A 12,360-nucleotide genomic window follows, 5' to 3' on the forward strand; every position below is an offset into this window, starting at 1 on the left:
TGCCAACCAGTTATAAGTGGACTCTTCTCTCAGGTGCTGAGCTTTCTTCCCTGGACAAAGAGGGACTGTCAGCATTGAGCTGGGCTTGTCTGAAGGGTCACAGGGCAGTGGTCCAGTACCTGGTTGAAGAAGGAGCAGAAATAGACCAAACAGACAAAAACGGCCGTACTCCCTTGGACCTGGCCGCCTTCTATGGTGATGCAGAGACTGTGAGTACTAATGGATGTTCACTTCCAGTGTGTGTGTGTGTGTGTGTGTGTGTGCACGCAATTCTGGTATGTGCATTTCTGGTGTGTATACCTGCTCCTTGTGCAGGATGAGTCATCATGGAAGTTGGGTCATAGCACTCTACAAAGTTGTGTCTGATGTGACTATGTGTGTATGTACCCATGTCTGATGTGACTGTGTGTGTATACACATGTCTGATGTGACTGTGTGTGTATGTACACATGTCTGATGTGGACTGTGTGTGTATACACATGTCTGATGTGACTATGTGTATGTACACATGTCTGATGTGACTGTGTGTGTATACACATGTCTGATGTGGACTGTGTATGTACACATGTCTGATGTGACTGTGTGTGTATGTACACATGTCTGATGTGGACTGTGTGTGTATGTACACATGTCTGATGTGGACTGTGTGTGTATACACATGTCTGATGTGGACTGTGTGTGTATACACATGTCTGATGTGGACTGTGTGTGTATGTACACATGTCTGATGTGGACTGTGTGTGTATACACATGTCTGATGTGGACTGTGTATGTACACATGTCTGATGTGGACTGTGTGTGTATGTACACATGTCTGATGTGGACTGTGTGTGTATACACATGTCTGATGTGACTGTGTGTGTATACACATGTCTGATGTGGACTGTGTGTGTATACACATGTCTGATGTGGACTGTGTATGTACACATGTCTGATGTGGACTGTGTGTGTATACACATGTCTGATGTGGACTGTGTGTGTATACACATGTCTGATGTGGACTGTGTGTGTATACACATGTCTGATGTGACTGTGTGTGTATACACATGTCTGATGTGACTGTGTGTGTATGTACACATTCCCACATGGTATATGGAATCTTTTCTCTTGTCTATAATTCTGTTATGTACAGTTCAGTCCAAGACTATTAGTCAAGATTTATTGTACTCGTTTTTTAAAGATGTATTTATCTATTAAGTATACAGTTTCATGCTTGAGTACGTATGCCTGCATGTCAGAAGAGGGCGCCAGATCTAGATGGTTGTGAGCCACCATATGGGCATTGAGAATTGAACTCAGGATCTCTGGAAGAGCAGCTAGTGCTCTTAACTGCTATGCCATCTCTCCAGCCTTCAAGCACTCTTAAAAGCCTAAAAATACCACCCCTACATGTACTACAGATGTGGAGAGAAACATGTTTACCCCATTCATGGTTTTATTTTATCATGTGCTGCATATAAATAAAATTCCTCCATAGTCATTCAGAAACTACTTTCCCTTAAAAAAAAAAAAGCATTAAGTAACCAAGTAGTTACATTGTAATATATTGTTTAAAATTAATTTTAGTTACAATTTTAATTTACAAACTAAGGACGGGGAGCTGATTCCCAGGGCAGACACCATGCCTTCACCAGGCCGGATATCCCAGACCTCTGTAGTCACCAGCATTATGGAGCTGCAGGGTCCTCTGTTCTTATAGTCCCATGTGTCTAATAAGAGGATGACCCAGAGAGACACATGTCGTGCCATGGAAAGACAGTGACCTGGGGCGGGGGCTTCATTTGTCTTTCCATCTATCAGTAGAAATAGCACTGGACAAATATCTCTTAAAAGACCCCATTCTACCTTTTCGGCAATGGATATATGGTCAAAACTGCACTTGCCGGATCATATTTTAGTCCTTTGGGTCTTGAAAAATAAGATCTCACACAGCCCAGGCTGGCCTCAAGCTGTCTACTGTAGCCGAGGTTGGCCTTGTACTCATGATCTTCCTGCCTCCACCTCCCAAATACTCTGGTGGCGGGTACTTACGACTGTCCTTGGCAGTGTTTCTGCTTTTAACTTCCTAAGGACACCCCACTGGCACACAACCTCAGGCTGTGTGAATCTGCGTGTCTGGAGCAAGTCAGGGCACATGGCAGAAGCCATTGCTAATTACAGGGGAACAGACAGGACAGATCATGCACCTTGGCACACACCTGCCTGCCTGTGGGCTTCTTCCTCACCACTGACAGTTGTCACTGACATCACTGACAGTGAGAGATTTTCGCCATCATGGTGCCTCTCTCCGGTGTCACATTAGTTTTACTTCCAACCCCCCTCACCCATGACCAGAGCCATCACAAGTGGGTTTTAGCTGAGACTGGTGCTCCCACAGTCAGAAGGCAGAAGTGGGCAGGGGCACGCTCCTGCCAGGCGCTGCTTCTCAGGTTTCTGCTGTCCCTGCTGCTGTAGGTGCTGTATCTGGTGGAGAAAGGAGCCGTGATAGAACATGTGGACCACAGCGGGATGCGCCCCCTGGACAGAGCCATCGGTTGTCGAAACACTGCTGTGGTGGTTACACTGCTCAGAAAAGGAGCCAAACTAGGTCAGTGAACCCCCACTTCCATTCAGCAGAGACAGAGAGTTGGCCCCCGGCATCTTACCTGAAGACCTAAGGAGTACCTGCTAAGGGGCCGGAGAGAGCCCGCTCCCTGCTCTCTACTTTCCTACTCCTTCTTCTGTCTCATTTAACCACAGTCATCCAGAAAACTGGAGTTGCATATTATTTGTATGTATGAATACAAGCTACAGACAGAGGTCAAAGGTCAGTTCACAAGAGTTCTTCTGTCTCATGGGTTCCCAGCCTTGGAGGCAAATGTTTCATCTGCTGAGCCATCTTTCTAGCCTTTAGCTTATAGCATTCTTTCCAGGTAGGTAAAGGGCAAGGTTAAAGAAGAAGGACAGTCTGGGATCATGAGTGGACTGGACACTCTCACCAGGAAATATTAATGTCTTAATTTTTTTTTTTTTTTACTGCTGTGATGGGAACATGGCTGAGGCAACCTATAGAAGAAAGAGTTTACTGGGGAGTTAAAGTTCAGGGGTGAGTCCATGACTATTGTGGCAGGAAGCATGGCAGCAGGCAGGCATGGTGCTAGAGCAGTACTGAGAGCTTAGCTCTACTTCAGAAGCATGAAGCTTCTGTTAGAACTGGGAACGTCATTGGGCTTTTAAAGCCTCAAAGCTCACCCCTGTGATCTATGTCCTCCAACAAGGCCACACCCCATAATCCTTCCCAAACAGTTCCACCAACTGGAGCCCAACCAATTCAATACATGAGCTGATGGAGATCGTTCTCATCCAGGACACACTTAGGCTCTGCTTTACTAGCAGCTGGGCTGAGCCTCAGTAGCTCAGAGGCCTGGATTGTTTTCTGAAGAGCAGCTGCTGTTCTTGAATTATCAGTGACCACTTGATGAGAAAGTCGTTACTCCAGTGCACACAATTTCTGTTAAGGAGACACTGAGGAGGCCCTCGGAGCAGGAAGTGGGCACATATTGGGGTTGTGTGGAGGCCTACGTATGTGGCTAGTAGAACATCACATAGGTTCTACACAAATGCAGAAAGTACGCAAGTGTCCCTGGTTTTGTTTGTTCTCTGGGCCCTTTGACCATTAGCTGTGGGTATACAGGGCTACATGGAAGACAGTTTGTCCTGTTATTAAGCAGTTTCCCATTGTTACCTTGATCTTGTACATAAGTAGTGGAGATGCCATCTTTTTACTTGAAGGAAAACAATACATGGGAGCTCAGTGTCCTCCCAGGGTCATACTAAGTGTCAGAGCTGCATGTGTGTGACTAGCAGTGTCCCAAAGGCTAGAGTAGGGGCTATAGAGAAGGCTGTGACCAGCACAGACCAAAGGAGAAGCTGGACAGGGACGGGACAGGAGACCTAAGCTAGGACCTCAGAGTGGACAAAGGTCAGAGTGCAAAGGCCTCAGAACAGTGACCTGCCATACTGGGTGCTGTAGGGAATGAGGAAGGAGCCTTTGAGCGTTTAATGTTGTCAGGGAAGACAAGCATCTTAGTTTCTGTTGTTAGCAGAACAATAAGAAAAGCTTCTGTGGGCATCCATGATTCCTCGTGGGGCTGGCATAGCATAAAATAGTTGAGAAACTTTAACCAGCTTGCCAGTGCCCCGCTGCCAGAAGCACCGAGACCCAGCCCAGTACTGGCTTCGCGGTGAGTTCCCGCAGCCTGCACTGTAGAGTGTGAGGCTGCAGATGAGAGCCACTTCCTCTGGGCTGAGGAAGCACCCCTGACGGCATGTTTATTTTGCAGGAAATGCCGCTTGGGCGATGGCCACTTCCAAACCTGATATTTTGATTATACTTTTACAGAAATTGATGGAGGAAGGGAATGTGATGTACAAGGTAAGTGGCTGTGTCTCTTTCTGTGCTGCTGCTGCTGCTGCTGACCTGAGGCTGCCCCTCAGTGTGGTATTGGATGCTGTAGCTATGCAGAGCAGTAACGTTGGAAGAATGGAAGTTCCAAAACATTTCCAGCATGGCCTCTTGTCTAGATGCCTGTTAATCTCCAAATGGCTGGATCTTAACGGGAAAGAACTTCTCTTTGCGTTGGAGAACAGTCGTTACTATACTCCATGCAGTGGTGACTCCATGAAGGAGAACCACTTCTGTGTCAGCTGGTATATCCAACAGGAAGGTCCCTTTGCCTTTCCACCTTTCACAGTTCCAGTTATGTCCCTGGACCTGGCCAGGAGGTACATAACAAAAAACACCAAGTAGCATTTGCAGAAGGAAAGAATGTTTGAGAGGATGGTGCAGTAACCATCCTGACTCCTAGGCCCTGCTGGTAGAAGGACGGAACTGGGTCTTATAAGTTGTCCTCAGAATTCCATGTGTGTGCTTGCGTGTGCCTGCCCCATACAAATATATACAACATAAATACATATTTATAAAGAAAATTAAAAGCATTCAGTGTTATCATGGCCCCCTACCACCCCCTGCCTTTTTACCTTTCAGTTCTTGATTCTACAAATTTGAGAGTTTTAAGTGTTTTTAGTGATATTTTTATTTAATGTAGTCAAATAATATATCCTCAGTTACCCAAGAAGTAGTTAATTTTCTCAGTTTTTTTTTTTTTTCCACATTCCCTCAGAAATGGAAATAAGATCCACAACTTCATAAAATTGACTTTAAAATTTCTCTAAAGAGCTGTCAGTTTAAGCCAGTAGTGTGTGCTTTGGGCTTCGCAGTCTGTGTAGACTAGCCTAACCCTGTGTAGACTAGCCTGCCTGCTGCCGGTTCAGTCACGGGTTGTGTGTGCACAGGCATGGGAGTGTGTCTGTGCCCCAGGAAAACTGAACACAAGCTTGTGGGTCGTGGGTGCCTACACCTGGGTTAGATAGACGTGCAGGCCATTGACACAGATGACTCTTCTTTCAAGATCTGTAATTAGTTAGAATAAAGAGTGTGGGGGAGGGGAGAACCCAAGATTATGACGGCTTTAATTCTTTTTACTACTAGGGAGCTTTATTTGCTATGTTCTTGTTTCTTTTTGTTGTTTTTTTTTTCCCCCTAGTAACAAATAACTAGGCATATAGCATGACCCAGCAGGGTTCCCAGCTTGAAGTCGGTTGGAAATTGAGTTCAGGGTGTATATTGTTGTGGCTTTGAAATGGTTTTAATATGGAATCTGCTAGGTAATTATGTCAAAAATATCAAGCCGTTTCCAGCAGGCTGCAGCTCCTGCTGTGCAGCCAGGCTGACTGGGCAAATGGATTCCTTTAGCCTTGAGAGTGATGGACTAAGGCTCTGGTCTCTAAAAGACAGATTATTATTCTACACCAAGCTGCAGGTTTATCCATGATGCACTAGCTGCCTTAGAAACTACAGCCTTTTTTAAAAAAATCTGGTTTCTATTATACTTGAAATTAAAATGTATTTCTGAGACACGTGGTTCTTGAAATAACACTGAAATTAAATGTGAAAAGACAATTGGATGCCGAAGATGGAGACTTGTCGATCTTTTTTTCCTTCGGTTGGCAAACACCTTGTCGAGCCATCTTTGTCTTTGCTGTGGTATAAAAACCTGTGAGGATGAAGCAGTCTGAGAGCGTGCAGACTGCTCAGTGTCCTGGTTCCTATGGAGACACCTAGTCATCCGGGTCCTTTTCATATGCTCTGAAGATTTTACACGAGGGTCTTCAGCAAGGTGGCTCATCTTAGAGCCCCTGGGAAAGGATAACTTTGTGTGCCTTTTGAACCCTAGAAAGGGAAGATGAAGGAGGCAGCCCAGAGGTACCAGTATGCCTTACGGAAGTTCCCGAGGGAAGGGCTCGGAGAAGACATGAGACCTTTCAATGAACTGAGGGTCTCCCTCTATCTCAATCTGTCCCGATGCCGAAGGAAAACAAACGTAAGCTGGGAGCTGTCGTCCCGCCCGGTCTTGTGGGGTGTTCTCAGGGACCTCTCATAGGTCACAGCCACTCCACCTCACAAAATGCAGAAGGAACACGCTTAGGTTGACAGAATTTGCTCAGGTTGAACTTTGGTGAAAGCGGAAGTGCAGGCTGTGCCCTGCCCCTGCCAGCTGTGACGCTGCCACAGTTATCAGCACATACAAGAGAAGTCCAATACAAGTGTCCATCACAGTCGACCTGCCTTGTGGCCCTTGGGTTTGCTTAGTAAATACTCTCAGTTTATAGTCAGTCGCGGCCAACTTGAACTTTGTCAGTAGTGGACATTTTGTGGTTCTTCCTACTGATAGATATTTTGAACTTCACCCCTCCAGAACCCCTCCTCCCAACTTGCTTCAATCCCCACCCCCAGAACCCCCCACTCCCTTCGCCAGTGTAACTCGCCTGCTCTGGGGCCCACACCTGCCCTGCACACAGACACACACAGCCGGCTCTTGGCCTGGCCCCTCTCCTGCTGACTTTGCCCTCTGTGTGCTGCTACATTGCTTCTGTACTAGATGCTGAAGGATAGTCCTGAGCTCTGATTATCTACCTTAAACAAGTGGACTGGGGTGGGTGGGGTTGGGGTAAGGGAATGTACCTTCCCTGTCCTCAGGACCCTGCATGGGGGGGGGGCATGCTCTGCTCCCCTTAGGGAGGGAGGAGCTCCTAGGAGACAGTCCTTTCTCTCGGTGCTGCTTCTGACTTTATTTAACTATTGATACCAGGACTTTGGCTTGGCAGAAGAATTTGCTTCAAAGGCTCTGGAATTGAAACCCAAATCCTACGAAGCCTTTTATGCCCGGGCAAGAGCAAAAAGGAACAGCAGGTACTGTCTGGGGTCACCCACATGACTACTGGGGCATTTTTCTGGGAGGTCAAACCTGCTAGTTTAGTTTGAGGGCATTTTCCTTCCTCAGAGTTATTAGACACTTCTCATTCCTTTCGATAAGAAAACAGTGCTTCCAGCAGGCACGGTCGTGGGTGTTACTGTTGGTGGTGGATGTTCATTTTTTGGACATTCTGGTATCTTTCCCCCGGTACCCCAGCAGAAAACACCTGCTGAGTTCTTGTCTCAAAAAGATGGGCAAATAGGGGTAACAGAGGAACAAAAGAGATTATGCCCGGGTTAGAAAGGGACATGAGAAGGGCCAGAGAGGGCCTCAAGCAGAAACCAGTATTTAGAGGGACAGGATTCTGGCACCCCCTGCCCTGGGGTCTTTATAGATATAGATCAGAGACCCAGAGGCACAAAGCCTTTTCTTGGCTCAGCAACTCTGGGCCAACAAGGACTTAACCGACCTGTACTCAGACCTCACCCCTTCCCTTTGAGGGCAGCCAGCTTAAGGACGGCATGCGTGCTCACGTGTGTCTTCTAACCACATTTCTGCTCTCGTATGAAGGCAGTTCTTGGCAGCTCTGGCTGACCTGCAGGAAGCCGTGAAACTCTGTCCCACCAATCAAGAAATCAAGAGGCTTTTGGCCCGAGTTGAAGAAGAGTGTAAACAACTCCAGAGGAACCAGCAGCAAAAACAGCAGGGTCCCCTGCCAGCCCCATCCAATGACTCAGATAATGAAGAGGAGGCGCCAGCCTCTAGTCTGAAGGACCCCTTTCCCATTGAGGAGGCAGAAGAGGAAGAAAGCTCTTCACCGGAAGAGCCCATCTCCCCGACGCCCAGATCCCAGCCACCACCATCTGCCCCGTCCCCGTATATCCGAAACCTTCAAGAGGGATTACAGTCCAAAGGCAGGCCAGCGTCCCCACAGAGCAGGGCAGGAATCAGCAAGTCCCTGAGAGAGACTGTAGCTCAGCCTGGCTTGGTTATGCAGCCTACCAAACAGGCACAGATAGTGAAGACCAACCAACATCTCGGCTCTGGGCAATCTAACATGAGAAACAGTAACACAAAAATCCAAGTGTCTTCTCCAAACCCTCCTCCAAGTCCGATGCCAGGCAGGGTACCCGCAGCCCCTGCCGTGAGCAGAAACCAGAATTTAGAGGGAACAGGTGGTCCCTTCACGGCAGGTTGTGGTCACTTCGGGGATCGGCTGGGCCCCAGCCAGAACCTCCAGCTGCAGCGCAGCGAGAGCGGCCCTGCGTACCCTCTACCGAGCAAAGTCAAAGCTGCCGAGAGGCTCCTGGCGCATGCCTCTGTGGCTGTGGACATGGCTCCTCCAAGCCAGGGTGGACCAGTGAACTGCGGTGATGTGCGGCACCCAGCGTCCCTCACTAGCTCGGGCTCTTCTGGCTCTCCATCCGGCAGCATAAAGATGTCAAGTTCCACCAGTAGCTTGACTTCAAGCAGTAGCGTTTCAGAAGGATTCAAGGTCCAAGGGCCAGACTCTCGGATCAGAGACAGGGGTGCAAACCAGGTGCAGGGAGGCACCGCCGAGCACAGGCCCCGCAACACTCCGTTCATGGGCATCATGGACAAGACCGCCCGGTTCCAGCAGCAGAGCAATGCTCCGAACCGCTCCTGGCACTGCCAGGTGGCAGAGGGGCTCCTGACAAACACAGCCGCTGCAGCTGGCCTGCAGACTAACTCCGAGAAACCCACGCTCAAGCCTGGAGGATACTGTAGCCAAGCCAAGCCGTGTTCAGTTCCCCCGCTGGGCATGGGTGTCCACAATGGGGCTCAGGTGAAGGAGCTGGAAGAAAATAAGTGCCAAATTCCAGCTCTCTGTCAAGACAACAGGATAACTAAGGGTGTTCCTCATCTCTACCCAGAAGGTGTCTCTAAGCAGCCACTTCATGTCAATACGGAAGCCCACAGGAGCCACCTCACTTCAGCGAAACCAAAGCGATCGTTCATAGAGTCCAATGTGTGAGCCTTCAGCAGCCCCAGTGTAGAATCTGGAGTGCAGTCTGTTGGCTCATGGTAATAAATAATGTCTTTTTTTTTTCATAATAAAAAATTACATGTTAGCCATATTTTCCACCTCTTGGGTGGATCTGATGCCATCGATATATAAAACTCTAGGATGAAACTATAGCAAGTAGCTTAGAAATCAGCCATAAACAGAAATACTAAACAGCATTAAAAAAAAAAATTGTTGTCAGCTTCTATCTTGCGATTTAAAGACTGCCAAGAAGACATCAGCTGACGCCGTTCTCTTAGGAGATCATTTGGTTTGCTATGTGTAAAAGCACACATACTTAGAGAAAGAAAAAAAAATCCACTGGTAAAAGTTTTTAACTTCTGACATCATATCTGGAAGGGTATTCTGGAAAAGATGGAGGTTATTTTTTAAGTTACAGATCCCTTAAGTCAAATCTGTCTTTACATATATGTAAAAATTGCAACCTGAGCAATTCCTAGCTGGATATGTGTGACTTTTCTTCTGGATGCGAAATCCAAGTGCACCAAGTATCATTCCCGACATGGCAGTCACTCAAGGGGATCCAACACCTACTTCCATGACATGGCCATTTGTAGAGTATTTTTTTAGCCTCCCTCTGGAATTATATGTACACTTCGTGGTGTTGCTGGTAAGAGAGAACAAGCCAGCTAGAATTGTGATTGGTGTCCAGGTCAGAGTTGTGCAAATTGGCCCCAACTGGTTCCGCAAAAGTGTTCTGAGCAGTGACGGTCCCCAAAACAAGCCTTGATGTTCTCTAGGGACAGTGTTCAGGCAGGATCCTTGAGGTGATGGTTTTGTTTTCCTCATACGGCCCATTATCTCATATAGCTAGTCACATGTTATATATATATATGTATAAATACTAGCCCGTTTTATTCAGGCTTGTAAATATGACTCAAAGGAAGTTCATCTAAAGACACACAACAGAACCCCGCCATCTCTCTGCATGTTCTTTGTAAGCTCCATCCGTGTGGTTACCGCACTGGACGATGTGTTACCATGGCTTGTAACAATATACCCGCAGTGGCACTTTATCTCGTTCATGGACACCTCTAGGTGCTACTTAAATCCAAGCTGACATATTTTTTTCATCTGTAAAGATAAGGTACAGGAATGAATCTTGGTTTAAGGTATTTTTATATGAAAATGGTGTTATTGGAAGATGTGCAAATGCTGATTTGAGAGAGGTAGGGGAGTGTTTTATATGTTGAGATGTGAAATGTATTTTCTAGACTGGGGAGAAGGGAGTTCTATATTTGCAGAATGTTTTAGAAGTGAGTATCCACGGTGCTCCTCTGACCGTCACTAAGGTTTTGTATGAAAAGGAACCTTGCAACGTCATTCGGTGTGTCCGTTCCTGTGTGTAGCGTGCTTTGTACAGAAAGCTAGGCCATTTTTATAAGCTCTCTCTGCGTTCTGCCCTAATTACTGTAGCTTATTTATTGTTTTCTTTAATATTTGTGAAAGTCTTACTCTTTTGTTATGTAGTTTGTTTCTGCACAACTACTGTACTTTTCCACACGGAATAAAAACCATTACTCCAAGTGGGTTGGCATTCATTGCTACTCGGGTAAGTAGACAGAGACATCTCTGTGACGGCTGCCTCGCTCCAGTGTCACCCTAAACAGTAGAAAGCACTTTTAATACACCAACATGTACATGTTTCATTGTAATTTCAGAATAAAGCAGGAGCTAGAAATTCCAGAGTTCCCCAGTGTCATGATCAGTAATGTTGCCTTAAGTAAGGAAAAAGCACGGGATGAGCGATGTGTACTAACGGTCTCTCTGGCCACAGGTATCTGTGCCACTGTAACTGGCAGCACAGTGTCCCCTTAGGACAGCTGTGTCTTCAGGACATTAGCAGTATCTTCCCATCGAAGCCATCTTTATGCCCACAGATTTGTCTTAAACCGTGTAAGACAGATTGTTTTGCTTGTATCATGATAAAATTCTTACTTGAAGTATTTTATATTTATATAATGTTATTTTTAGAAAACCAGAGGCTTTCCCATGTGCGTACTGTATTCATGCTCTCTCCGTGGCTCTGTCACCAAGGCCTCCTCTCATAGCTGAGTCCACTTAGTGTTGCTGGATAGCCCATCAGGGAGGTGGTCCCTGGAGAAGATGAATTCCTCTCAGCAACCATTAATTGCCTGTAGCTCTTACTCTAGAGGAGATCTGTGAGATCTCACCATTGTTGACACGATTCTGAGCTGTTTTTTTTTCAAGTACTTTTTTAAAATAATTTTTTGAGAATTCCATATATGCAAATATGACCACTCCCCCAATTTCCCTCCAACAACTCTATCCCGGTCAGTCACTTACCATCGGAACTCCATAGCTTGTTTTTACTACTAAGCAGAGTTAGTGCTGTGCATGACGTGCAAGGGTGTGGAGCTCTCCCTGGAGCAAAGGAACCTACCTCTGGATTAGTCCTCCCTCAGCAGCTGTCCCTGCCAGGAAAGGGTACCTTGGCATCTGAAGCTTAATACTAATCGAGGTTACTGCTGTGTCAGTGATGTTGCTTACAAGCCTAAGCATCTCCAGCCCTCAACACAATTTCAAAGATAAAGCACAATGGGCCAGGAGGGTTGGCAGTTCTCGCCTTGACCATCCTGTACAGCAAGGAGACAGCTTGAAGTTGCTGTTCTGCATTAGTTTGGTAAAGACAGTACATGCTCATTATCCAGGGAAGAAGTGACATCTCTTGGGAAGCTACTGTTCAGAGGCACTGGGCCCTGCTCCCACCTACTCCCGGACAACTCTGGCCTGCAGTGTCCAGCAGGGGGCGTGTCTTGACCGTTACTGTGATGTGGTCTTGAATTAGGTGTTGAAGAGGGAGTCATTTATATAAAAAGTGCTACACTTTAATTTTCGGGCATTTTGTTTTATGAGTACCTAAAACATCTTTTAAAAATGCTTTTCAATTGTCCTTTCTAGCAGCGACTTTCAGTGTTTGTTACCTTTTATGTAAAAAGCTAGCCAAACTTCCATCGTGTGTGTGTGTGTGTGTGTGTGTGTGTGTGTGTGTGTATG

At 46.6% G+C, this 12,360-nt stretch overlaps 1 protein-coding gene across 2 annotated transcripts in view; it reads left to right on the forward strand.

Annotated features, from left to right (window-relative positions):
• Positions 1-10,837, forward strand: part of TANC1 (tetratricopeptide repeat, ankyrin repeat and coiled-coil containing 1) — a 221,004-nt gene extending 210,167 nt beyond the window's left edge. For both annotated transcript variants that reach the window (XM_080927145.1, XM_080927144.1), the window contains 6 exons: positions 34-209; positions 2,455-2,587; positions 4,323-4,414; positions 6,276-6,422; positions 7,191-7,291; positions 7,866-10,837. In XM_080927145.1, the coding sequence (XP_080783271.1) occupies positions 34-209; positions 2,455-2,587; positions 4,323-4,414; positions 6,276-6,422; positions 7,191-7,291; positions 7,866-9,291 (2,075 nt within the window). In that variant the 3' untranslated portion in view covers positions 9,292-10,837. The remainder of the gene's footprint in view (positions 1-33; positions 210-2,454; positions 2,588-4,322; positions 4,415-6,275; positions 6,423-7,190; positions 7,292-7,865) is intronic.
• The last annotated feature ends 1,523 nt before the right edge of the window (positions 10,838-12,360 follow it).

Source organism: Micromys minutus, assembly GCF_963924665.1.
Source record: "Micromys minutus genome assembly, chromosome: 13".
Taxonomy (NCBI): domain Eukaryota; kingdom Metazoa; phylum Chordata; class Mammalia; order Rodentia; family Muridae; genus Micromys; species Micromys minutus.